Source organism: Sceloporus undulatus, chromosome 4, assembly GCF_019175285.1.
Source record: "Sceloporus undulatus isolate JIND9_A2432 ecotype Alabama chromosome 4, SceUnd_v1.1, whole genome shotgun sequence".
NCBI lineage: Eukaryota > Metazoa > Chordata > Lepidosauria > Squamata > Phrynosomatidae > Sceloporus > Sceloporus undulatus.
The window spans coordinates 4,693,940-4,721,003 of NC_056525.1; the positions used below are offsets into that span (position 1 = coordinate 4,693,940).

Sequence of the window (27,064 nt, forward strand, 5' to 3'; positions counted from 1 at the left end):
CCAAGGCAGTCCTCCTCCTGCTTGGGAGCTCTTTCCCCGGTGGAATGGGGGGGGGGGCCAAGGCAGTCCTCCTCCTGCTTGGGAGCTCTTTCCCCGGTGGAATGGGGGGGGGGTTGGAGCAGTCTTCCTCCCTCTGAGAGCTCTTTCCCCGGTGGTGTGGGGGTAGTGCAGCACCAGAACCTAATGTGAAGAATCCTGTCCCTGTTATATCCTGCAGTGGGAACTTGGCAGCCCTCCAGATTAGTTGTAGACTGCAACTCCTAGCATTCTTGCACATTGACTATATTAGAATACTCTCCCACATTTCAGAGACCAAAACCAAGACACATGTGGCCGAACAAAGTCAGACTGCAGTGAATCTATCAACAATTATAGATTAGAATCATAGAGTTGAAAGAGACCACTAGAGCCACCCAGTCCAACCTCCATGCCATGCAGAAGGACAAAATCAAAGCACCCTTCACAGATGGTCATCCAGCCTCTGCTTAAAAACCTGCAAAGGAGGAGACTCCACCGCTCTCTGAGGGAGTTTGTTCCACTGCCAAACAGCCCTTACTGTCAGGAAGTTCTTCCTAATGTTGAGGTGGAATCTCTTTTCCTGCAGCTTGCATCCATTGCTCCTTGTCCTACTCTCTGGAGCAGCAGAAAACAAGCTTGCTCCATCCTCAGTATGACACCCCTTCAACTTATACAGGGCTATCATATCACCTCTTTTGTCTCTTCTCCAGGCTAAATATCCTCAGCTCCCTAAGTCTTTCCTCATAAGGCATGGTTTCCAGACCTTTCACCATTTTGATCACCCCTTTTTTAGATACCTTCCAACTTGTCCACATCCTTCTTAAATTGTGATGCCCAGAACTGGACACAGGATTCCTGTTCTCACAGTATTCAAATTGGTTTTAGTGCTGTCAGTACTTTAATTCTATTTTAATGTTGATCTTCTATATTTAAAATTGTTGTGTGCCTTCAAATCATTTCCAACTTATGGTGACACTATCGTGGGGTTTTCTTGGCAAGCTTTGTCCATAGGAAGATTGCCATTGCCTTCCTTTAAGGCTGAGAGAGTGTGACTTGCCCAAGGTCACCCAGTGGGTTTCATGGTCAAGCTGGGAAATGAACCCTGCTCTCCAGCGTTGCAGCCCAGTACTCAACTCACTGGGCCACGCTGGCTCCATTGCATTGTATTTATTTCAATGTGCAAACTGCTTTTAAAACTGGGTTTTGGGAGAGAGATGGACTATAATTTATTTATGTATTTCTTTATTTCATTGGTATGCTGCATTTCTCCCAGGAGGGACTGAAGGCGGCTCTCAGATAAAAACATTAAAAAAATTCAGAAAATTCAAAACAATTGAAATAATCTACGAACAATATAAATAAAGATAACAGCAGCTTTCCCAGGCTTTGTTCCAAAGGCTATGGCATTATGCTTTGCAAAGAAATAAATGACTGAACCTGAACTGGTCCTGTCCTATTTCCTTATTTCCTTTCTTTTCTTGGCAGACCCTTCCAGCGGACGGTGACCATGCACAAAGACAGCACCGGCCATGTGGGCTTTGTTGTCAAGAAAGGGCAGATTAACTCCCTGGTCAAGGGCAGCTCTGCCGCTCGCAATGGACTCCTCATCAACCACTACATCTGTGAAGTGAATGGGCAGAATGTCATTGGCATGAAGGTGAGCATACATAGAGTGACACAGGAAAGCAGCTTTCTTCTCTCCGCCAAACCTAATGCTTTCTAGTTGTTTTGCATTGCAAGCCCAGGGACGTAGCCAAGGGGGGGGGGTCTAGGGGTCGGGACCCCCCCCCCCCTTACAATAATAAAAAGGAACCGTGTGTGCTGCTGCGCCGCCGCCCCCAAGCCCCATTATAATGGTGCCATTAAGTCTGGCCCCCCCCCCCTTCCTAAAATCCTAGCTACGTCCCTGACAAGCCCCAGCATTCCTAATCATTTGCATTATAGCTGAGGTGGCTGATGGGAGCTGAAGTCCAAAATATCTGGGAAGTACTCAGTTGCATGGGCAAATCCATGGACGTTATCACATGGGGCAAAATTGGAAGTTTAAAGTGTGGCCAATGCAGGGTCATCCAGGGCTTAGGAATAAATTCACAGCTGCTTTTCACATGACGCTGCATGCAGTCAGAAGAGATTGCAGGGAGAATGTGAGGTCAATCAGGAAATAAGTAAATTTGCAAAACTACCGGATTTACGTTTCCATTTTGCTTGTGAATTGACTCTTCTCATGTAATGGCTGCCATGTGAAAAACCAAGGTTCCAGATGACTTTGTTTCCCAGGGTGCCTTGCAGTTAGGGTTGCCATAAGTGAGGACCTCCAAACCGGGACAAATGTAGGACAAATGCAGGACAACATTTTCAAATGTAGGACACATTTTTTAAAAATGGAGGACACGCAAAAAAATTGAGGCTTTTTTAGAAATGTTAATATAAATGCATGTTTCTTAGGCATGATCAAAATGGAGGACATTTTGACATTATTCGTAGACAATCACGGAAATGTCCTTCCCTTTCTGGCCACCCCCCCTCCCCATTCCAAACAGCACATTTGAGCATTGAACATGGCTTTATTTTAACATTGCCTCTTGCATATTTCAGAGGCTTATTCCACAACCAAACCCTTTGGTCAAGGGACTTTTTGGTTTTTCTTCATTTTGACTTGTTTTGTCTGTATTCCTCCCCACTAAATAAAGGAGACATGAAATGGAGTTAATGGGTACAAGTTGTTAAACAAAAAAGTCTTGTGAGACTCTGTTGGCAAGAGGTGCACCATCTTAAGAACTGTATTAAGCAAACTTAGGCTGCTGCACACTGCTTTCACTCTCATCGCTCCATCCTATGGAATCCTGGGATTTGTAGTTTGTTGCGGTGCCAAGGCTGGGCTTTGAAATCTCAGGCATAAGAGAGGCAAAAGGCTTGGGCTGCATCTACACTGGAGAAATAATCTGGTTTGAGACCACTTTAACTGTCTTGGCTGAATGCTATGGAATTCTGGGAATGGTGGTTTGTTCCAGCACCACAGCAGAATGGCAGTTAACCCCTGGAAAGCTCTCTGACCAAGGTGACCAATGCCCTCACCCCAAAATGTAGGGCACCCAAGCAAAAAATGTAGGACATGGCCAAAAATAAAAGCTAAAAATACCCATGTAATTATAAATCCATGCTTCTTAGCCATGATCCAAATGGAGGACATTTTGAAATGTGACAGAAGAGGACATGTCCTGGAAAAGGAGGAGGATGCCTGGTCTCCTTGTCTCTAATCCAAAATGCACTGTAGAAATAAAACATAGCTGGACTGAAATGCCCAGAGTTCCTCACCAAAGCTGCATCCACACTGAGGAAATAATCCAGTTTGAGAGTGACTTAACTGTCCTGGGTTAGTGCTGGGGAATGCTGGGAATTGTAGTACATTGTGGCCCCAGAGCTATCTCTGACAGGGAGTCCCATAACCCTCCAAACGTAGTTGAACTGCAGTGCCCAGAATCCCTCCCCAGGTGCATCCACACTGAGGAAATGGTCCAGTTTGAGACTGCTCAGTGCTGGGGAATCCTGGGAATTGTAGTCTATTGTGGCCTCAGAGCCATCACTGACAGAGAAGTCTCAATGTCTCCCAAACACTAGCATTCCCAGGATTCCCTAGCACTGAGTTAAAGCAGACTCAAAGTGGGTTGTTATCCCTGCAGTGTGTGTGAGAAATATAAAAGCTAGGGACTGGATTCATTTGGAGGATCTCTGTGTCCAAAACACACTGCTTGGACTGCCAGGGCTCAGTGCTATGGAATCCTGGGAATTGTAGTCTATTGTGGCACCAGAGCTCTCTGACAGAGAAGGCCAAATGCCTCACAGACACCAGCATTCCAGAGCATTGAGCTTTGGCAGTTAAAGGGGTCTTAAAGTGCAGGGGGGGGGGGGGGGGGAGAAAAGCCGGGGGGTGGGATTGAGGTGTGAGGGGAGGAGGAGAAGGAGGAGGAGGAGGGAGCCAAGGGAAGTGGCCAGGACCACCAGAGGAGCCCCTGCTTTTCCTCATCATGGCAGCCTAGTTCTCACTGCTGGCAAGAGGCTCTGCCCCCAGCCAGGCAACGCCTCCATTCAGTCTCCTTTTGTCAAAAGAGCTCTGGTGCCACAAGAAACTACAATTCCCAGAATCCCATAGTACTGAGCCATGGATGTTTAAGGGGGGAAAACTATTTCTGCAGCCTTTTGACACACCCACAAAGCCTTTTCTATCTATTTTACCAGCCACTTGCAAGGGCAAAATCTCTTTCCTTCACCAAGCCATTTCGGGAGAAATTTGCATATTACAAGGAAAGGCGTTTAGGGCCTCAAAAACGATCCTGTGATAAAGAATTACAACGATACTGACCTGGTAGACATTGAAAAGATGAGGCAATTAGACTCCCAGTGAAACAGGAACCATTTATGGCCTTTTTTTCTTTGCTCACTGTAACCTGAAAGTAAGGCCTTTTGCAGGGTATATATACCAAGTGGGCTCCCCTCCCCTCCCCAGAGCATGTGTGTGTGTGTGCACTTGTGGAAATGACACTTTGGAGCATGCTCAGAGAAGGTATTTCTAAGCAGGCAATAAGGTTGTGTTTGTCTCCTTTTGATAGCCAAATCCACATTGGACCCACTTTAATGTGCTTTTAACCCCTTGTTTTACTGTGTGTGACAACCAATAGCAAATGGAATTGCTTTTCTGGGATGCCACCCCTTTAAACATTTTTAAAGGCCTATGTTTGGGCATGGGTGGGGAGAGCAAAGCATGCTATGAAGCACAGTCCACACTCCAGTGGCGTCACTATGGTTGGTGTCACCTGGTGCAGTAACTGTTGGCCCCCCTCCATTGAACTCCTCCCATTTTGCAGCATATAGAATCCTTAGTAATGCTTTACTAATGTTACTCATAAATCATAATTTCAATATACCACTGAATGTAATGCTAATAGTTCTGACATAATCAACAAGCAAAATTAAAATTATACCTTCAAATTACAATATCATGTGCACAACCTAAATGTATTTACACATATGTGGTGAAGATTTGGTTAAAATGTGATGTTGTCAATTTTTTTAAAAGAATAAACATTTCAAAAAATTCATTTTTTAAAAAATTAAAATTTTGAAATTTGAAATTTAAAACATTTTGGGGCCACTCCTTTCTCCTCCCACTGAGTTTCCCCCCACTTCCACCATCTCTTAAAATTTTTTAAAGGGAAGCAGATGAATGCCACAGCCTGTTTTTGCCAAAATGTAGGTGTTTGAGGAGCAGTGCTGTCACCCCTTTTAGGATGTCACCTGGTGCGGTCCACACCTCCAGAACCCCCTCCCCAGTGACGCCACTGCCACACACATGTGTGAATATCCAAATTTCCCAATAAAAACTGGGATAAATGCCCATCACCCCCCCCCCCCCTTCCTGGATGAAAGCCCCGAGATCATGAAAAGGTCCAGATTTGGCCCCAGTCATCCCATATGTTATTTGGACAGCTCACTGTGAAAACTTGGGGAGATCATTTATATGGTCCATATAGCCAAGCCCTGACAAGGCCTTTGTGTTTTTATTTGGATGTATACTCTGTGCCCCTGTGGTTGATGCTTAATCCATTCTGCTTTATGAGCTCCGCAGGGAGAGCCCCTTGTGACATCACCCCTATGGCATCACCAGGGCTTGCCCCCTCTGACATAACAAGGGGTTTTCCCTAGGGCTGAGATTTCAGCCTCAGAAAGCAGGGGCTGGGACGGTCATGGACTGGCAATTCTATTCGCAGTATCTGTCTTCAAATAAGCATCCTTCTGACTTTGCTCATGGTTCTGCCACACAAGAGGAGGACTTGGCAGCAAATTCATTATAACGGCGCAGAGCTATGTGCTTGAGAAAGCTCTCTCTCTTTTTGGAATGGGTGGCGGGCACAATTCTGCAAGACGTCTCAGCTGGGCAAATGACCTATTTATGACCGTATATAATTTATTGTATATAAGCTAGAAATTGTAGTAAAAAAATTGACCAAAAAACCTGCGTCGATTTATCCATGGGTCAATGTAAGTACTGTACTTTAATTCTTATAAATAGGAACCATCCCCCGGTGAAGGGCAAGAGTCCTGGAAGCATTGATGCCCTGTCTCTACTCTCCAGCCTTTAGGTGAACACAGTTATGATGCCTGCCAGAGTTTTGTAACTTTTGTGACTCTGTTTTCCTTTGCTTGATCTTGTAAATCTTTTATTACATACCCCTAAATTTTATTCACACTTTATCCGTATCAAAATTCATAATTTTGGCCCCCAAATATGCCGCTCGCTTATACATGAGGTTAAATATATACATATAATATGTAGTTGAAGTCTTTCACCGCCAGAATCCATAGTTCATTGTGGGGTTTTTGGGCTAAGTAACCATGTTCTGGAAGAGTTTATTCCTGATGTTTTTGCCAGCATTTGCAGCTGTCATCTTTCTTTGAAGATGCCAGCCACTGAGGCTGGCAAAACGTTGGTAATAAACTCTTCCAGAACACAGCCACTTGGCCTGAAACCCCCACAAAAAGAAAAAAGAAAAGAAAAACAACTATTTATACAGTATTTATGAATCTCTTCTTCTTCTTCAAGGACAAGGAGATCAGCGAAGTCTTGCTGAATGCGGGGAACATCATCACGCTCACCATTGTCCCTGCAGTGATCTATGAGCATATGATCAAAAAGTAAGTGTCCAGGAGAAGCTGGGCTAGCAGAATGGATGCGTGAGCATATCAGGAAGGACCTAATTCTTATCTCATTTTGGCTAGGAGCTCATAATGTATGTATTTATTGATTCATCTGTCTGGGGCGTTCCAGGTGATGTGCATATGCACACATGCTCACTCACTTACAAAAGAGAAGAGCATACAGATTAAAACCTATTTTAAAACAAACTTTAAGAACTAAAGACCACATGAAAGTATATAGTATGAGCTTCTCACAAAAGGTTTACCAGGAATGGAGCCAGCCTTACTTCTCTTAGGAGGGAGTTTCACAGTCAAGGGGCGCTACCAAGAAGGTACCTCATGTACTCACCAGCCATGTCTCCCAGGATAGTGGGACACACAAATGGACCTCTCTTGGACATCTAAAGTCCCAGGCAGACTTGTATGAGAAGCAGTGGTCTTTCAGATAGCCTGGCTCCAAGCTGTTTAGAACTAAGCCAAAAGATGACTAAACTAAGGCTGTCATACTTTGGCCACATCAAGACAAGGCATAACTAGAAAAGACAATAATGTTAGGAAAGGTAGAGGGTAGAAAGAGAGGAAGGTAGAAAGACAGGAAGAGAACACATACTAAGTGGATAGATTCATTCAAGGAAGCCAAGGCCCTGAGTCTGCAAGACCTGAGAAGGGCTATAAAAACAGCTTCATTTATATACTGCTTCATACGGAACTAACAGTGTCTAAGCAGTTTACAAAGTGTAAGCCAATTGCCCCCAACAATCTGGGTACTCATTTTAGCGACCTCCTCAGAAGGATACAAGCCTAAGTCGAGTTTGAGCCCTTTTGCTGGTTTTGGACTTGCAACCTTACGGTTTTGAGTGAGTGGACGCAGGACAGGCCTTTAGCCATGGTGCCAGCAGGGCTCCTGTTGAGGATAGGAAGTCTTGGAGGGGTCTCATTCACAAGGGCATCAACTGCAGAGTGGTTGAGGACAGGGGTCCAAAGTAGCCATGTCACTATCCCTCAGGTTAGTCTCCTCCTCTGAAATATAATAATGACAACTTCAGAAGAGCCCTAGCAAATCAGACCAAGGGCTCTGATTCCACTTTCCAACAGAGGTAAGCCAGATACCATCTAGAGAATCCACAGGCAATGAACAAAAACTTCACTCATCTTTCCTGTATGCCCCCAAGAAGCTAGTTTTTTAGTGATATACTGCATCTGAAACTGGAGGATCCTTTTGGTCAGAATGGATGGTATTAGGTAACAGCCAGAATCCATTGTGCAAATATATACAGTGGGCCCTTTGTATCTGCTGGGGTTTGGTTTCAGGACCATCCATGGATACCAACATTTGTGGATGTTCAAGTCTCAATAAGTACAATGACATATTCAAATGATGTCCCTTATATAAAATGGCAAAATCAAGGCTTGCTTTTATGAATGTATATATTTTTAAAAACACTTTCAAGCCGTGGATGTAGATATGGAGGGCTGGCTGTACTTCCTTTTAGCTCTCAAGTTTATTGCTATTTTGAATGATTCAAAGTGCTGCTGTTATGTGCTTTTTTGAGGGATTTTGGAGGAATGTTTTAACTCAGTTTGTTGGACACTTGTAAAAACCTGGCTAATTTCATTTCTCTTGTCTCCTAAGGCTTTCGAGTGGGTTAATAAAATCTTCCATGGATCATTCAGTCCCTGATGCTTAAAATGGCAGAAGACCTTTCCTCCTTCCATCTCCTCTTTTCTGGCATGACGGATTCCACCAGAAGGACTCTTGAAACTGTTCTCTCTCCCCATTTGGGACTATTGGGGGGTGAAGAAAGGCAAAGTCACTCCTTAAAAATCGGCCAATTCCTTGAGGGTAATGGGGTTTCTAGAGATTGGCAATTGATCCATGTTTGAATCTTGTGGTTCTGTGGAACTACTATGTTACAGCTTCTAGGGGAAGTTCAATTAATCTCACAAATGGGGCTATCCCTCCTGCTTGAGAAAGTGACAAACATTGACAGTGTGGTGTAGTGGTTACAGTGTGGCACTAGGACTTGGAGGATTCATTTCAAGTCTCCACCAAGCCATGGAACTCACTGGGCCACCTTGGGCCCAGGCCCACGTTCTCTGTCTCTCAGCTGCACCTACCTCACAGGGTTGTTGTGAGTAAAAAGTGGGGAGGAGGAGAACCAAGTGGGCCACTACGAACCTATTGGAAGAAAAGGTGGGATTTGAAGGTAATGAATCAATAAGAAAAGAACTGGAGTTTATCTGTTGCAACTCAGCTTACCTTCTGTTGCCTCTTCACATAGACAAACGATCCTTCCTAAATCTTGCGTTGTTTACTTCTTTCTCCTTTTTCGTGGGACACAGGGACTAGAATCCTTGAGGTCCAGTGTTGGGTTTCAAGCCGATAGATACAACACGGCTCTGCGTTCAGGGTCTCTTTTTAAATTTAAATTAAATGCTTTTACTAAAATACTTACCAGAACAAAGCTGTAATTTTATTCCCTAATTTTGTTTTTTTTTAAATATTTTTGTTCACATGGATTTCAAGTGTTTCTACAATTTTCTGAGCACCTCCAGATTTTTTAGATATTAACGAAGAGTCTAGTTCCAGTTGTTATATTTAGAAACAGTGATTGAAGGGGATCACTTATTGTGACTCCATGCATCTGAGGAAATAGACCAAACTAGTTTTATTAACCCATATATAGCTAATATATAACTTCTATAACTTCTTTTCCACAGTTAGTCTCAAAGGTATAGACTGATATTCCAGATTAACGTGGCTATGTCTCTGAATTATTGTGACTGTTGACTTAAAAACCCATCATGCAATACATCCCACTGCTATTAGTTTTGAGTAAGGAAATGAAGTAAATAAACAATAAGTATGTAAGTGGTTTTACTTTTGTGACCTAAACAGTATAATTCACCAACCCTGGGGGACCAACAAAAAGGAAGTGGCCACTTTTTTAAAAAGCCAATGCTTTGGAGAAAGGATCAGCTGGGAAATGGAAAACTTCTTTAATCAATAACTTTACAGATAACTGAATTCTGGATGTAAGTTAATGATGAAATTCCAATGGAAGGCAATCAGGTTGAAAACATTTGTAATTAAAAATAAACAAAACAATAATTACTGTACGCTCCCCCTTTTATTAGAAAATGTCTAACTTAGTTTCTAACTGAATTGATTTTAATTAGTTAGGAGCTTATTGCACAAGGCTAGTAAAGTGTCCAGATAATACGTTGTTGCTTTTCCATCATCATAGCTTGGGAGACTATTGTAAAGCAGTTCTTTTTACTTGCTAAACAACAACAGCAACAACAACAATCTGTTGTTGTTGTTGTCATCAGCAAATAACACAACAAGCCTTGACCACCTCCTGGTGCTAGACCACAGAAAGCAGACACCTTCAGAGACCCAAACAGACATTTTTATTACAGCCACCGAACAGACAAAGTTTACAGGACAGTGGAAATTAAATCTCAAGAAGATTATACAGCTTCTAAGTTCTGTATTTAAAAATATATAGATTCTTTTTTCTTCTTCTTCCTTTCAAATATAGTCATACATTTATTTCTCGGCAGAGCTTTGGATAGTCTAACGGACGTGTACACAGATCCACAATTACGTTGCACAAGAGGCTGATCTTCCTTGTGTTCCTACATGACTTGCCACTTTCTCCACCAAAAGCCTCACTCTCTTTCACTACCCAAACACTGCACTTCACAAGTTCAAACAGATAGGCACAACCACCACCATCAGGAAAAAAGCCGACCCCTTTTCCTCTCCTTGGCTGAGCTACTCCACGTGGGACAAGTGTGTCAGGAGGTTGTGGCCTTTTAGTTGCTGGAGTCCTCAGGGTTTTGAGAACTATCCAAATGACACTTCTGTTGACCAGACTATTCCCTTGGGGTTTCTGGCACCCTAGTTTTTAAAAACCTTTTGGAGGGGCTGATCCAAGAAACTGTTACAAATAGCCCCCCCAAAAGAATGGAGGAAATTCTCTCTTGAGAACCTATTCTTCTTCAGACCGTCTTTTTCTCCCCTTCTCCATCTGCATGAGCTATTTTGCCCTTGGACAGACAAACTGATATTTGCACATCCCCTTGAGTACTTTTGCCTCTGGATGCTTCCAATTTGGAGCGCAACACATTCTTGTAGTGACCAAACCAGCAATGTGGATTCTTTGCTTCAGGTGTGACCAAGGATTTTGCTCTTTAGGAGGGTTTGCGACTCAGTGTCCCACAAAACCACACTCCTTTCCGTGCTTGTGAGAATGATTTGTGTAGCCAGTTCACCACTGCTATAATTTTGTGCCCAAAGTGAAACAAGCAGAGGTTTTCCAAATGTGCTGTGAATGCATGAGGTTCCTCCTTGCACAAACTGGCCTCTCTGTCATGCAAGCTGAAGGCTGTGTGTGTGTGGATGTGTGCAAATTGTGAAACTGGCACAAAGTTGTATGACGAGGGGGGTGCTGTGTGTTACCTGGCATTGTGCTGCATGCAGTTGGGTCTTGTTAAGGCAAGTTAAGATCCAACTCTCAAAGTGGCTTTGAAATGTTTAAGGGTATGACTGGTCAATCCTTTCCGATGGCCTCACCCCACCCATGTAGTGACCACCACTGGTGACCACAGGAGCCAACCTGGGCTGGCTGCTAGGGCTCTTTCTCCCAAGTTACTTAACTTTTCACCTGCTCTCCCAGTCATGCAAGGAGGTAGGATTGTGAGACGGCAATGATACAGCACTTTTAGCTACATCTGCACTGCAGAATTAATTGAGTTTGACACCACTTTAACTGCTATGGCTCAATGCTATGGAATCCTAGGATTTGTAGTTCGTTGTGGCGTCGGAGCTCTCTGACAGAGATGGGTAAATGCCACAACATTGCGCCACGGCAGTTATAGCTGTGTCCAACTGCATTATTTGTGCAGTGCAGATGCAGCCTTCATTCCCTTGCTTTCTTTTGGTGGCATTTGGGTGCGTTGGGCCCAGAGAGAGAGACTGGGTGCCAGTGGATGGGCTGCGGTGATTGTGGGAAAGAGGAAAGGATCCCCCTGTGGATGTCTTGCCAGTGCATTTCTCTTACATTAGGGATGGGCAGCTTTGCCCTGTCAAAGGGATGTATGGACCACTAAAAATGCCCGTAACAAAACAAGGCTTAAATTCACTTTTAGTACTGACTAGTGTAGACCTGCTGGATCCAATTTATGTGTTAATTCCCCATCCAACCATTGATTGAACAGGATGTCAGTCTATGGCTGCATCCACACTACAGAATTAATGCAGTTTGACACTGCTTCAGCTGTCATGGTTCCATGGTATGGAATTCTGGGATTTGTAGTTTTGTGAGATATTTAGCCTCCTCTGTCAGAGTGATCTGGTGCCACAACAAACTACAAACCCCAGGATTCCATAGGATGGAGCCATGGCAATTAAAGTGGTCTCAAACTGGATTAATTCTGAAGTGTGGCAGCAGCCTGTGAATCCTGCTGATGCACTGCATTAGTGATTTTCCAGGATCACACAACAGTGATGGGGAAAGCAGACGAAACCTGCCAGCTCTGAGCAGCCCATTTTGCCAATGCCTTCCTTCCTTTATGCTTGTGGTGCCCTTGTGTTGCACTACCTACACCAGTGTGGTGCTCCTACAGGTTTCTGGCCCACATCAGTTGTGGTGCAGTGTCCTATGGACACTTAATCAACATTTGGTGTGGAATCTCAATACATTTCAAAATCAGTTCCCAAATCTCTACTTGTGATAACTTTGTGTCCTTTGCCTTACACTTTTCCACACTATTTCTTGGGAGAGATATTGGAGGGGACATTTCACACAACTTCTTCAGGAGAAGGGCTCACGCAGTTTCTTGGGGGTGGCAGTCACTATTATAAGTCACAGCATGATGGCATCTTTCTTTTCATAAAGGTCTTTGTCTTGTTTTTCCTGTTGCCGCAAGAGGTGGTTGCAGCAACTTGTGCTGGCAACCTGCTCACCATTTTGCATTTACCACAACAGGTCATATTAGATGATACATATTTATATAAGCAGTGAAAAATGTCGATTGCAGTACTTGATTTCCCTCATCTATGCACCTTGCATTTAGCATGCTCTATTTTGTGTGTGGTTGTTAGAAGCTAAATGCAGGCTTAATTTGCAAGTCTGACTGCTGAGGCAGGTTATCAGCTAAAACGGTGAGAGGGAAAACAAGACAATCTGAGGGATTATGCTTTCCGCCAAACATCTACTTTGACCCAAGGGCTGACACTTAGCATCATGCCAGTGCATTCTGAGGGTGAAATACTAATCACCATAAAACAAATAGAGGGAAAAAATATTTGGAGATGCGGCACAGTGTGCTCCTTTTTTCTAGGGAGAAATGAGAAAGGTCTCAAACATTAATTTGTTAATATGTTGCTCTGAGAAATTTCATTTCAGCTCTGAAATAGGACCCAGCATGAGGCCATGCCAATGTGGGCTTCCTTCATTGTCTGCCCATCAGCAGGGCATAGTTAGCCTCCATCTCCAATACGTGTCCCTATCATTTCTTCATGGATAAACAAATGCTTGTCATTTGGCCCACTGGAGAAATGTAGGGGAGCAAAACTCTCCAGCCTTCTGCAAGTCCTGAGAGCAAGTGACTCAACTCTCCTTGAGACAGATCCTGCACAGGTTTGCATTTTCCAGGGATATTTGCAATATCCAAGCCCACCATGAAGCCTGCTGTGATTATGGCCCCTTCCACTAGGACAGTCTTTGGAAGCAATTGCGGAAGTTTACATTTGTATTACATTTGTTGGACATTTGACCCCTCCAGCATTCAAAGTAAAAGTGTTCTTCCTGAAAGGAAGACAGAGAGTTACTGGCAAAAGTGAGCTGAGTTTGGGGAGGGGGTCAACAACCAGGGCAGATCCCAGGACCCATTTTCTGTCTGTCAAAAAATCCCAGAAGTGGCTGGCACTTTACTTCAAATTTTGAAAACAGAGATGGCTGGAATTCTCTACTGCGGACTACATTCTGTTACTTTATGCATACTTAGATGCATAACAGAAGTGCAAAATCATGATAATAAAAAATCCTTTTAGTGAATTGCAAGGATTCATATTGAGTCACCGACAAAAGTCCCAATACGCATCGGCTCCCCATGCACATCACTCACTGTGCCAAATCCCCTTTCCTAGTAACGTTAACAGCAGCCCCTTGCTGAATATAGATTTTGCAAAACTGCTCAATGCAGTTTCCAATTAAGAAAGAACTAAGTCCCTTAATGAATTCTGGTTTGTGTTTTTTTATATTATAGGGTGAGAAGGGGCAGTAACCCATTCAAAAGGTGGATTAGTGCTTCTGAACAGGGATGTCACCAGGGGGGTATGGGGTGTGTGGACCACACTAGGTGACACCTCAGAGAGGCATGAACAGCTGGTGGGGTAATTGCTGCCATCTGTTCCAAGACCCCTCTGGTCATCCCATCCACCAGCCGGGGCACCTCTGCCATCCATGGGAAGTAGCCGCTGGTAGGGGTGGGATGCTGCTGTTGCCTGGCAGCTCTTTATGGGTCTTGAGTATGGAAAAGGCTGCCATGCGGCAGTAGCATTTCACCCCACTGGTCTGCCTGGCATAGAGGAGCATCTGGGATGTGTGCCAGACAACCTGGGGTTGACAGCATGAGGCACCACACTGGGGTGACACAAACTCTAACGAAACCACTGCTCCTGAATGCTTCCAAAAATTGCAATGTACCCCCCATTTTTAAGGTCAGGAAAAGGATGGTCTCAAGATTTTGGAGGGCGTTTGTGCACAAAAACTGCCTTCGGGGTCATAGCAGGCCTAAAGGCACACTTTGTCTTCCCCTGATTCATTCTCTTGTGCCAGTAACTTCCTGCAACTCAAATCCCTGTGAAAACACACAAAAGAAACCAACCCCACCTGCCTTCTTAGCAGTGCAGAAATGATGCTGTTGGAAATCCATCAGATGGAGCCATCTCTAGGCATGTGATTGTAGATGGAGAGGGGAGCAAAATGAGTGTGTGTCCCCTCCCAAATAAAATTCTGCCTTGCAATGATATTTTCCTTCAGTCCCCAAATTTCTAGCATTGCAAAGAGTGAGCCTGCGCTAATACTCAGGACTTTCATATTTGCTGTGTTCACTTTTCCATGGACACTTTTTGCCATTTGCTCTTTTTCCCCCAGATACCTTAAAATCTATTTCTCAAAGCTCAACTCTAGTTTTAAGTTACTGCAAAGCGGGAAATGTGGGGGCTGAAGGAACATTTCATGGGGAGGGCAGAATTTTTATTTGGGGGGCAATGCCCTCATTTTACTTCTTATTGCTGCTCCTCACATGCACTTTCTCCCCAATGACCAAAACCGTGCCATGTTTCAACTCAAGTCACCAAAGGATGCCTCAAGCTGTTAGCCTTTCGGTTTTTCTCCAAAGCTTGTAGGACCAGTGAAAGAAGCAGCTGGCAGAACAGGGAGAGATGGCATCGTCCAGGTGCCCTGCTTTGCCTCTTCAGTTCCATAAGGGAATTTTTCTGGCCAGCAAGACTAAAGAGCGCTGGCCAATAGAACGTGCAACCACCTGAGGAGGGCTTCAGCCAGAACATTCGTCCAGTAGGGTTCAAGTTTGCCAAAAGTGAACATAGTGCAAAGCGAGACAGAACGAACTTAAGGACTTCTTCACTGCAGCCCCCGGGACAGGGGTGGATGGGTGGGGGCACAGCAGGTTGCGCTATCCGAGGTATATATCTGGCTTCTCTCATTCTCTGCCAAGGCATCTTCGCTGGATCAGCGTCCAAGGAGTGTGGCATTAAAACCACACCGTTTTTCTTTCCCAGTTGGCAGAGCCAGGGGCAGAACACAAAGTTCAAAAAGTCTCATGAACATGTTTGGGGATAGTGGTGGTGGGGGGATAGGGACAAGTGACATTTCCGTGGTCGTCAAAAGGTGATTTTGTTTTGCATACCACAATCGTGATCCACTACATTCCACAACACTCTTCAATGGGGAAGGAGGCCGAGCTGCCGAATCCTCTCTCTGTTTTCTTCAACTCCCTCTTCTTTGGAGATCGGGTAAAGAATATAAGTCAAAGTGAGTCCACACTCAAACTGGGCATTTTTTTTTCAAGTCAAAGGTTGCATATCCTTGGCATTCTCCTGCTTACATTTTGCTTTCTGCAGAGAGCCACACTGAGAAGTTAGGGAAGTTATTGTGTTATAGGAACTTAAAAGAGTCAGGGTTTCACTTGAGGCAAGGATACCTGAACATTTAGCCCTGGAAGATGTGGAATTTGGAGGGGAGTGTTGCTGAGACAGCACAGCCTTCCCTAACAAGCTCTGGCTCATTAGTGTAAATAGCTTGGATGGACAGAGGGGTGGGTAGGTATGTAGAAAGATAGATAGATAGATAGATAGATAGATAGATAGATAGATAGATAGAGATATCCACACCACTTTTCTTCCAGCATGGGACCCATGGAGGCTTACAACATGCAGCTTTGAAAAGCCTTCTGAAAAGTAAATTCACAGCTGAGGCTATGATTTTGGCGGTGGGCCTGAGTCTTAAATTCTAATAAAATAAAATGAAAATAATGGCAGATCACCACCAGGACTCCTATACAACTGAGAGGCTATATATGTTGCTTCTCCTAGCAATTATCTGCCTAGTAATCATTTTATAGCATATGAACTCTCTTCCAATTACCCACAAAATGACGCTGAAGCTGGCATGGATTGTTCCCAGGGGACAAAATCAAAGTGGTGTGACTTGTTCATTTGATGTTCTCCAAAAAGGGCAGCTTAGCTGCTAGACTGCTTAGACCAGAAAGGTCCAAGGTCTACTAAGCAAGTTGCCAAAGGTGGGAGAGAAAGAGTGCCTCGGATATCTCAGTAACTATGCCAAATAAAACAATCCATCTGCTGCTCGTGGGTGATTTTTAGACATGTACCCAGCAGGTGAGATGTAAAGGAGGGACATTAACTTGAAAAAAGAGGTACCATGTATGACTACGGCATTAACAGACCGCTCCTTGACACAGTCAGAGATGCATGGGTGTAAGGCTTTGCGGAACAAAGATGTGGCATGAAACTGTAGGCATATATGGGCTAAGGAGCTGGAGTGGTCCTTGCCACTTTAGGACTGCTTGGTGGATTGTGGAAATTGACACAATCCTCAGAACACTGGGTCACCTATCCTGGCATCATCTAACCCAAACAGCAGTTGTTCACCACCGTCTCATTAATGATAACGAGATATATGGATGGATGGATTGATAGATAGTAGAGCTTAGAAGTTAACTAGTTAAACACAACTCTCTCTCTCTCTCTCTCTATGCATGCACACATGCATATGTGCCTTCAAGTCACCTGTTAACTCATGGTGACCCAATGAATTTCACAGGTTTTTCTTAGGCAAGGAATACTCAGAGGTGGTTTTGCCAGTTCCTTCCTCTAGAATCTAGCCTACAGCACCTGGTATTCTTTGACAGTCTCCCATCCAAGGAGTAACCAAAATTGACCTTGCTTAGGATCCAAGATCAGGTAGGATCTTTGGTTACATTATTATTGTACAGCCAGCCCTCCTTTTCAATGGATATTTTATCCACAGATTCAAGCATCCACAGCTTAAAAATATTCAAAGAAAGTATAATTTCCAATTCACAAACCTTAATTTTGTCATTTTGTATACAGGGCATCATTTTGTTATGCCATTGCATTTAATGGGACTTGATCCACAGTGGATCCTGGAACCAAACCCCAGGGTTAACAAGGGTCCACTGTAACTCAAAATGGAATAATTTCCTTTTTGTAACTTTTATAGTTAAAGAGGAATAGCCTCTGTACTTTTGAGGGATTTTTTTGGAACTATAACTAATTACTTTTTTAAAAACCCAAATAACTTACTAAACTTTGACAGATGGATAGATTATAAGCTGTCGGTGGATGAAGATATATCCTGCCATTAACAGGCAATGCTCCTGTCTTCCTCCTTGCTGTTCCGGCACAGCTGACCTTGCAAGGTAGGGAAGGGGGAAATTTCTGGCTCTGCAGATGTTGCTATACTGCAGCTTCCATCATCATTACTCCCATAAACTACAGTGGCTCTGGGGCTGATGGCAATTACAGTCCAGCACCATATGGAGGACCATCCTGTAAGGAAAAGAAGTGTGATAAAACAGAGCAAGAGCAGAGAAAGTGATGGCTGAGTGAGGATGAGGTAGACTCAGGATGCAACCACACATGGCACAGTTCTAGGACTTTTTAAATTCCACGGCTTCATCCTATGGAATTTGTATTCTGGTAAGCAACTTTGCATTCATCTAGTGGATAATCTTACATACCTCACTTCATCTAACTAGAAATGCCAGACTTCTCTAGGATGGAGCACAGTAGCTAAAGTGGTATCATTGTGCAATGTGGATACCCAGTCAGGGTTGGCAGATGAGAAGAGTAGATGAAGGGAAAGAAAGGAGCCAAGCTTGCAGGGGGCTTATTTCAAAATGTCTACAGCACACTTGCAATGGAAAGATGAGAGAGGGAGATTGGCTCATCCAGCAGTTTAGGAAAAATTATTGTACCTCTCCTCAAGTGAAAGGTCAGGACAGTTCCCAAGAGCTGTACCACCAAGTAGACATCCTTTAGCAGGGCGCGGAAGGTTGCCCTCGTCCATTATGGCTGCCTAGAAAAAAAATCCGCCGTCACCCTGTTGCAGCTTCAGAAACTGTCATTCCCTCTCCCCAGTTATTTGCATAAATCAAGATGCAGCCGGTCAGAAATCTCAAGTTGCCCATAAATAAATAAAATCCAACTGTATCTTTTTTATAAAAAGATCAACAACCCAAACGTTGCAAGTGCGTGAATGGAATTTACAATCAATGGTCAGCAAAATCTGGGCTCTCTTCCTCCCCCTCCCCATAAACTCGTCTCATGTGCGTGCGACGCAACTGGCGGCCTGGATGGGAATGGAGATCATGGCTGGGAGCAGGTGCCCCCGGGGCTGGCTACGGAACGGCAGCTGATTTTGCGGATGGAGTGCAGAGCCACCGTGCAACAGCCTCGGAGGAGGGAGCTGATGTTGTAGATGGGTTGCCCCTGCCGCCTCTGGGATCGGCACAGCCAGGCCACCGTCGGCACTGCAGGAACGACCACGGCCAAAAGATCCACAATGAAATGGCGGCTCCAGTATGTTTTGGGTTCCAGCGCGGATGATGTCGAAGGCCCCGCTGGACCAGTTTCAGTCTCCTCCTCTTCTGGGGCACAGATGATGCTCACCGACTGGCTTGTGCTTGAAGGCTGGTGAACAGCAGGGTTGTTGGTTGATCTGGGGACTGTTGGAGAATCCAGCTCTCCATTGGGATTTTCACCCTCTTCCCCAGCGTTGATGAAAACAGCTGAGCTGGGGTTGTTGGCTGCTACATTTGTGGTCCCTGGGAGCTCTTGAGCCTGAGCCTCAGAGTAATTTGCCTCTGTTGCATCCTCAATTTCATAGCTCCAGGCCGACTGGGATTGGGATTGCATGACCTTTTCTAAGATGGTGTCAAGATCTGGCTCATAAGGCACAGCGTCCGTCTGTATGGCTTGCTCCTGCATGCAGCTGGCTTGAACGGCAGCTTCTACGCTCTGCTGGGACCCCATCAGTTTCTCGTAGGTGGAGCTGGTCGGGACCCGGGACCCCAGGGTGGAGTTGGTCCGCAGGGAGGCTTCATCTGTGCCGCAGTCCACACCCGAGGACAGGAGGCTGCTCTGGTCCAACAAATCTGTCCGGCTCAAGGAGTCATCTGCTGCAGCGAAACCACTGTCTCCCGCATCCCCCACTGAGATGGTCTGGGAGCCACCAATATTTCTGTCGGTGGCACCTTGGTCACTCAGCTTGGTGTAAGTGGAGCTGCGGGTAAGGGATCGGGCCGGAGAGCCACCTGCTGATTCGGCCGCCCCCTCTTCTTTGACCGTTCCATCCTGGGCAACCTCCATGCTGTGCAACAGCGTCTCCAGTTTCTTGTTCTGGATGTTGATGTCCACAAAGTATTTCTGGAGGCCTTTGTCTTTCTCAATCAGGTTGTTCTTGACTGTGTCGATGACCTGCTTGAGCTGCTTGATCTCCTTCCTGGCTTCCTTCAGGGCCAGCTGGGCTTCTACCCGATGGCACTCCTCCTCAATCCAGTCCTCCTGCATCCTGGACAACTGGGTCTTGAGGTCTTCAATCTCGGCATCTCTGTGGAAGACACACAGGCAGACAGTCACTGCTCTTTCCCCTGTTCTGTATCTATTCCATACTAAAAACAAATCCAAATGTTTGTTTTGTTGTTGTTATTGTGTTAAGTCATTTCCAATTTATGGCAACCCAAGATAAACCAATCATGGGGGTTTCTTGGCAAGTTTCTTCAGAGGGGGTTTGCCATGGCCATCACCTGAGGATGAGAGCATGTGACGTGCCCAAGATCACAGAGTGGGTTTACATAGCCAAGATGGGATTCAAACCCTGATCTTTAGAGTCATTGTCCAGCTCTCAAAGCCATGGCAATCCCCCTCTGAAGAAACTTGCCAGAAAAACCCCATGATAGGTTTGCCTTAGGGTTGCTTGAAGTCGGAAACGATTTGAAGGCACAATGGCAACGACAACTGTTTGTTAACTTTTGTATTTTTTGGATTTTTATTACATATAGATACTTACGAACAGAATTGTTGATGTGTACGGATACAAAATAGCATGTATATAACACATGAACATTACTTAGAAAATCATCAAAATATTTGCGTATATGTTACAGGATTTTATAGTTATCAAAGTAAAACAAGAGTTTAGAGATTTCATAGAAGTGTAGGATGGACAGAATTAATAATTGGTAAGAATATGATGAAGACTTACAATGGAATATTTGGAGAACACATCTGGAGGCAAAGGAAGTCATTGTTTTTTAAGTCTACATTTGATGTAGAGATGTTTGAAGATAGGATGTGAGGAGATGGATTGGTGTTTTTCTTTTTTGTCTCTTTTGGGGCAGGGTTGTGCTTTCTATTTGTGCTTTCCTTTTTATCTTAATCCTGTATTCCTATTTCATTTTCTTTCTTGTTTATTTTTGGCACGTGTTTTGTTATTTTAACTTTTTGTATTTGTAATGCTCTAGTTGTAGTATAGCTCTATTTGTAGTTTGAAATAAAAAATAAATTAAAAAAAGTTTTTAAAACAAATTTTTAAATTGTGGTAAGCCGCTTTGAGTCTCAATTTCCAGAAAAGGCAAGATGATGATGATGATGATATCTTGCCCAGGGGTGGCTAGCTGAACCTCAACCCCCTCCTGCCCTGAATGCAAAGGAAGCCAGATACTGACCTGTCCTGCAGCCGCTCGTGGGTGTCTCTCAGCCGGGCTCTCAGGTGCCGAATGCAGACCTCCTTCTGCTGGAGAGGGGTCAAGTACTGTTCAGGAGTAGGGGGCTTGATCCCATGGTTGTCACTGCACAGCATATACTTGACGGGACGTCTGGAAAGAGAAGTGAAGACCTCAGTCCCCACATTCTGACCTCGCTGACACTAAGTGACCATTTCAGTAAAAGATCTAGGAAACGTTTGTGGGTTGAAAGGCCCTATGATTTACGGTCCACATTGCTCCTGCAGGGTTAGTGGAAGCTTAGGCATACACAGCCCCTTTTTGACTGCATTAACTGGTTCACCTTCATCACTGTATCGGAGGTTTTGAAAGAAGAGGCTGAATTCTTGCCAAGGATGGTTTAGCTGTGGATTCCTGGGCTGGCACAGGAGGTTGGTTTGGATGCCTCTTGGGGTCCCTGACAACGCTACAGCTACATCGGCACTGCAAAACAATGCAGCTTGACACTGCTCTAACTACCATGGTCCCATCCTATGGAATTCTGGGAACTGTACTTTGTTGTGGCAACAGAGCCCTCTGACAGAGAATGCTAAATCGCTCACCAAACTACAAATCCCACAATCCCCTAGCATTCAGCCATGACAGTTAAAGTGGTGTCAAATTGCATTATTTCTGCAATGCAGACCAAGGTCTATGGCATGACCCTCACATCTCTCCTTTCACTCCCCTCCTGTGTGGCTTCTTCTGCAACTGTTGAAAATAATATTACCAGATCTTTGGGGCAGGAACGTGCATTTTTTGCATAGAGGTTGGGAAGTCGCTTTTAAAAACGAATGCCTTCCCATGACTCATTGCTGTTTTTGGAAATGTAACTCATTATTTGGATTGTCCCAATTCCAAAGAGCTACCCAAGAAGCTGAATCTGTTTGGGAGAGAAGGTTGAGCACCTTGGAAATCTCCTTAAAAACCCATAATGAATTCACTGCTCCATAGACTTCAGAACCAGCACTTCTTGCTGGTACCAGGTACCCTGGTTGTTAGGTTAGCTGTTAGGTTAGGTTAACTTTGAGCTTAAACTGTGCTTTGTTCAAAACCCCTTGCCGGTGTCACCTAGATTTCTATCCCCAAACCCAGAGAGAAGAGATAAGAACAACACCTGGTTGCATTGGATGCTTTTATGGTGCCTTTTGCCCAGGGTGGGTGGGTTGGTGGACTATAACATAGCAATATATAGCAGACAAATTGCATAGCAAATGGAGGGATACAGAGGGTTGGCAGGTGGCAGGAGTTAGACAGACATTTACAACCGATGCCTCCATATTCTTGCAAGATATGTGTCAATTGGCAGAGCTGATGTGCTAACTTCCACACTTCCTAGCACCCTTTATATATTTATCCATGCCTACTAACCTGGACTATCTTCAAGGGAAGAGGGCGAAACAAGGATCTTAAACACACAGCTAAAATTCAGACACAGCCATATTAGTTTGGGATATGCAAAGTCTGGAATACAAAAGGATCTTGTGGCACATTTGAGACTAACTGAAAGAAAGAAGTTGGGTTTCTCGGGTCTTTCAAATGGCAGAATGGACCATATATAAATACCTGATGGGATGTCATACTGAAGATGGAGCAAACTTGTTTTCTGCTACTCCAGAGACCAGAACAAGAACCAATGGACTGAAATGGCAAGAAATGAGGCTCCACCTAAATGTGACGGAGACCTTTTTGACTGTCAAGAGTGGTTGAACAGTAGAATCATAGAATAGGTTTGCCAGGGTGGATGGTGGGGCTCTCCTTCTTGGAGGTCTAAATTGGACAGTTGTCTTTCAAAAGCATTTTAGTTGTGTAATCCTGCATGGCAAGATAGCCCTTGGCGTCCCTTCCAACTGTATGATACTATGACTCTGATCAGTACATGTGAAGCAGACCTATAGGAGATGGCATGGAAGACTGGAACTCTTGCAAGGGGTCCTCCTCTTGTGAGACTTTGAGGGTGTGTGTATATACATATACACGGTCCCTCTACATTCGCTGGGGTTAGGGATGAATGGCCCCTGTGAATGTGGAAAAACTGCAAATAAACACGATTCTTTTTATCTAAACCTATGTAGGAATCTCCAGGTCCTCCAGTGCAACTCTATAGTCGACATTTGCCCAAAGTTGATCATAGAATCATGTTGGAGGACCTACAAATGCCTAGAGAAGTGTTTTCCCCGTAGGAACATATAGGTTCTCTGGCACAATTGTATGGTCAACTTCCAGCAGAGTTGTCCTGGAAGATCTAGAGATTCCTAGAGAGAACATATTAATCAAAACCACAAATAATCAAATCTGCAAAAGTCAAAGCCAGAAATGTGAAGGCCAACTGTGTGTGTATATATATATATATATATGTGTGTGTGTGTGTGTGTGTGTGTGACTGTTTCTTGTGCTACTCTCCTCAGCCTGTAGAACTGAGATTTGGAAGGGTAGGTGCCAGCTGTGCTCACAATAGACAGGCCCTCACAACATTTACTACAGTGGGACCTCAGTAGCCAAGGATTTGCCATCCATGGATTTGAGCATCTGTGCACGGCAAACCTGTGTTGTCCCCAATGGTGGCATGTGCATGTGGCCGTGCCACCATTAGGGACAGTCCCCATTGTCTCCAGTGGTGATGCACACACGCAGCTGCACCACCATTAAGGACAATGGGACTTCACCATTGGGGACAACATGGGCTTGAGCATCCACAGATTTTGGTATCCGTGAGGGAGTCTGGAATGGATCTCCCCATGGATACCGAGGTCCACTGTATTTCATTTGAGAGCATTTTGCTGCATACCAGGGGTCAGTCATTTGTGACTGTGTCCCCCCTCCTCACTCTTCCTGCTCTGAATGGACCAAAAAACCCACAGGATCTGGGGCTGCTCTGCTCTAAAAACACATACATAAGCAACCTAGCCAGGTCTCTTTCTGGACTGGTGGTCCCTACTAGGCAACTCCGTCTTTGTTACCCCAACCAGAGTGCATGTCGGATGGCCCATCCCCACAGAAGCTTCCCCAGACTTGCATTTTAAGAAGCAGATGCCATTATGGAAACAGCTGGCTGGGAAGTAGGGCCTTTTGGTGATAGGATTCTGTTTACAAGGTGCTTTCTCAATGAAACCTGACATTCTGTCTGTTCTTTCGGCACCAGGTGAAGATTTTTAAACTTTCCCAGCCATTTTAGGCATCAGACTTCCACCTTTGATGATTAGGAGCATATTCAGTTTTTCTGCTGTTGATTTCATCTAAAAACCTCTTACGGTTATTTAAAGATATGTATTGATTTTGTGGGTTTCACTTTACTGTAAGCTATTCTGGAAGATTTTCTTTGACAACATGAGTAGACGTGTCCAGAACAAAGACAAATGGCTTGGCTTTTGTATGGCTGGACAGCAAAATGCCCTTTCTGAACAGGAACTCTCATGTTTCTGAAGGCTGGCTTGAAAAAGCTGTTGGGAGTTTTAATAATAATAATAATAATTTGTTTTATTTATATACCGCTATTCCAAAGATCATAGCGGTGAACAGCAAGTAAGCTAATTAGCAAGTAAGCTAATTTGCCCCCAACAGTCTGGGTACTCATTTTATGGCTGAACTTTTGTGGCTTTTGAAAATACTGGAATGTAGGTACTGATGGTGCCATAAAAGAAGCCTTACTAGACCACTGGTCTGTCTGGTTCCCATCAGTTCCTCTGATATGTTTGTAAACAAAGCGTAATTGTCGCTTACTATCTGATGTTCTTTTGTTGCCTGTTTATCGATCCATTTCCTGTATTGCTATGTATTGTATATGTATTATCCTACTTGTGAGTATGTATTTTCCCTGGATAATGATTAACCTTCCATTTTGAAGCCAAGCCCTCCCTCCAGTCCATCTGCCTTGGTCCAGGCCTCGGAGGTTGAGAGGAACTGCTGGACCTCTTACCCTTTCCCTCCACCACTCCCTTCTCCTTCTGTGTCATGTCTTTTTAGATTGTAAGCCCGAGGGCAGGGAACTGTCTAACTAAAAAGATTGCATGTACAGCGCTGTGTAAATTTACAGCGCTTCATAAATAAAGGTTAATAATAATAATAATAATAATAAAGATTAGGAGATAGAAGTTGGTAGCATGAGCTTTCATAGACTTGCACCTACTTCCTCAGATGCATGTGGAAGTAGGCTCAAGTCTACCAAAACGCATGTTACCAACATCTATCTTTCAGTCAGTCTCAAATGTCCTGCAAGATCCCTCTGAATACTGATTTTCCAGACTAACACGGCGATGTCTTTGAAGGAGCAAATGTCTCTCTAGCATTGCCTTTCAAAAGAACTGGGAGTCTATTTTTTCTCTATTAAAGCAAACTGGATTATACAGGGAGTTATGTTATAGTAACTTATAGGATCACTAAGCAATAATTCTGGAAATAGATAATGTTAATTCAGTATAACAGTTACTAGGTTATGGATGTTGTGAACAGGAAGACTGGTTGTAATTTGTCTTTGATGGTATGTTTAATGTATGTTTTTAGGTTGTTATGTGTTATGTCTTTATGTGGTAAGAGTGTGTAGTATTACTTGTATACTATTTGTATAATAAATAAAAAAGAACTGGGAGAAGTTTGCTCTTGAAATTTCTTCCAGTGCTCAGAATCCAATGGCTCGTCCCAAACAGAGTAAACCAGTGGAATCCATTGCTGAATGTTGACTCCACACATACATGCATCCCACTGATTCAGTGGGTCTACTCTAGTTAGGAACATTCATAGGATTCAGGCCACGGGGCATGTGCAGTTTACATAAGGTTTGTGAAGTCGAAGGCTTTCATGGCCGGCATCCATAGTTTTTTGTGGGTTTTTGGGGCTATGTGGCCATGTTCTAGAAGAGTTTCTTAAGAAACTTTTTGAGAACATGGCCACATAGCCTGAAAAACCCACAAAAACTATGCATAAGGTTTTTTACAATGATTTTTTTTGTGTGTGAAAAAGTCCCAAAATTCAGAAAGAAGTTGTGGCAGTTAAACAGTTTCTCGACAGGGTGTCAAAACACCAATTTCTTGTGGCGGATGAGAAAGACTGTGAGCATTCTTTACTACAGAAGCCAGCATGGTGCAGCGGTGGAGTTGGACTGCAGCTCTGGAGGCCAGGGTTTGAATCCCCACTCAGCCATGGAAATCTGCTGGGTGACCTCGGGCGAGTCACAAAAATCCTAGGCATCGAAATCCCCCCTTTTGGTAGCAGACGGGCGCAGGTCTCCAGCTCTATCTGTGATGGCATTTGTAAAGTGCAGTCACAATTTTAGCTCGGTTGGGGGAATTGCGTTACCCCAGAGCAGAGGCAAACAAGCTGACTCCATCTTCTACATGACACCCCTTGAGATATTAAAGATGGCTATCAATGTCACCACTGGGCCTTCTCTTCTCCGAACGATACGTGCCCCTCTCCCTCAACTGTTCCCCATAAGGCTTGGTCTCCAGACCTTCTTGGGGGCTGTTCACACTATGTTATAAATCAGTTTGCAAACCAGTTTAAAAAGGAGGTTGTTTACACTTGCACCAGTTTTTCTCATCCTGAATTCAAGGGGGGCCGGCACAAATCCCTCTTAACCCAGTTTTTCCAAGATTGAGTTTTCCCCTGTTTCTTTTCCAAAACACCGGGTTTTATGGGGTTGCTGCCAATGGGAACTTGCTCCTGATCCCATTCAGGAGGGTTTAACGTGCAGGGGCCCCTCACTTTGCTCTCTCCCTGCCAGCCAAGAGTGCCATTGTTTTTCCCTCTTGGCACTCGTTTGCGGGAGTGAAAAAAGCAGCTCCAGAAATGCACTGGATTCAAACTTCCCATACTTTGGAAAGTGGTCTCTTTAATGGACAGTCTGCCTTTTTTCCTCTTCTGCCAGTGATTTTAGTCCCCTGATCCGCACTGATGTCTGATTCCCAGAGCCCACCAAAGCCAGGGAGGGGTTCTCCTGGGAACATCATTGGATGGTGCATTTAAAAAAAATAGACAGCTTATGCACACATTTGCTATTCATGGCCACAGTAGACTG

General features: G+C 44.3%; 2 protein-coding genes across 7 annotated transcripts in view; one reads left to right on the forward strand and one right to left on the reverse strand.

The window, feature by feature from the left end:
- SDCBP2 (syndecan binding protein 2) overlaps positions 1-9,820 on the forward strand; it is a 37,674-nt gene extending 27,854 nt beyond the window's left edge. For all 4 annotated transcript variants that reach the window (XM_042466285.1, XM_042466287.1, XM_042466283.1 and 1 more), the window contains 3 exons: positions 1,504-1,675; positions 6,617-6,708; positions 8,345-9,820. In XM_042466285.1, coding sequence (XP_042322219.1) covers positions 1,504-1,675; positions 6,617-6,708; positions 8,345-8,399 — 319 coding nt within the window. In that variant the 3' untranslated portion in view covers positions 8,400-9,820. The remainder of the gene's footprint in view (positions 1-1,503; positions 1,676-6,616; positions 6,709-8,344) is intronic.
- Positions 9,821-17,422: 7,602 nt separating this feature from the next.
- The window catches only part of SNPH (syntaphilin), a 57,943-nt gene continuing 48,301 nt past the window's right edge, over positions 17,423-27,064 (reverse strand). For all 3 annotated transcript variants that reach the window (XM_042461579.1, XM_042461578.1, XM_042461577.1), the window contains 2 exons: positions 21,016-21,165; positions 17,423-19,898 (listed from right to left, as the gene is read on the reverse strand). In XM_042461579.1, coding sequence (XP_042317513.1) covers positions 18,656-19,898; positions 21,016-21,165 — 1,393 coding nt within the window. In that variant the 3' untranslated portion in view covers positions 17,423-18,655. The remainder of the gene's footprint in view (positions 19,899-21,015; positions 21,166-27,064) is intronic.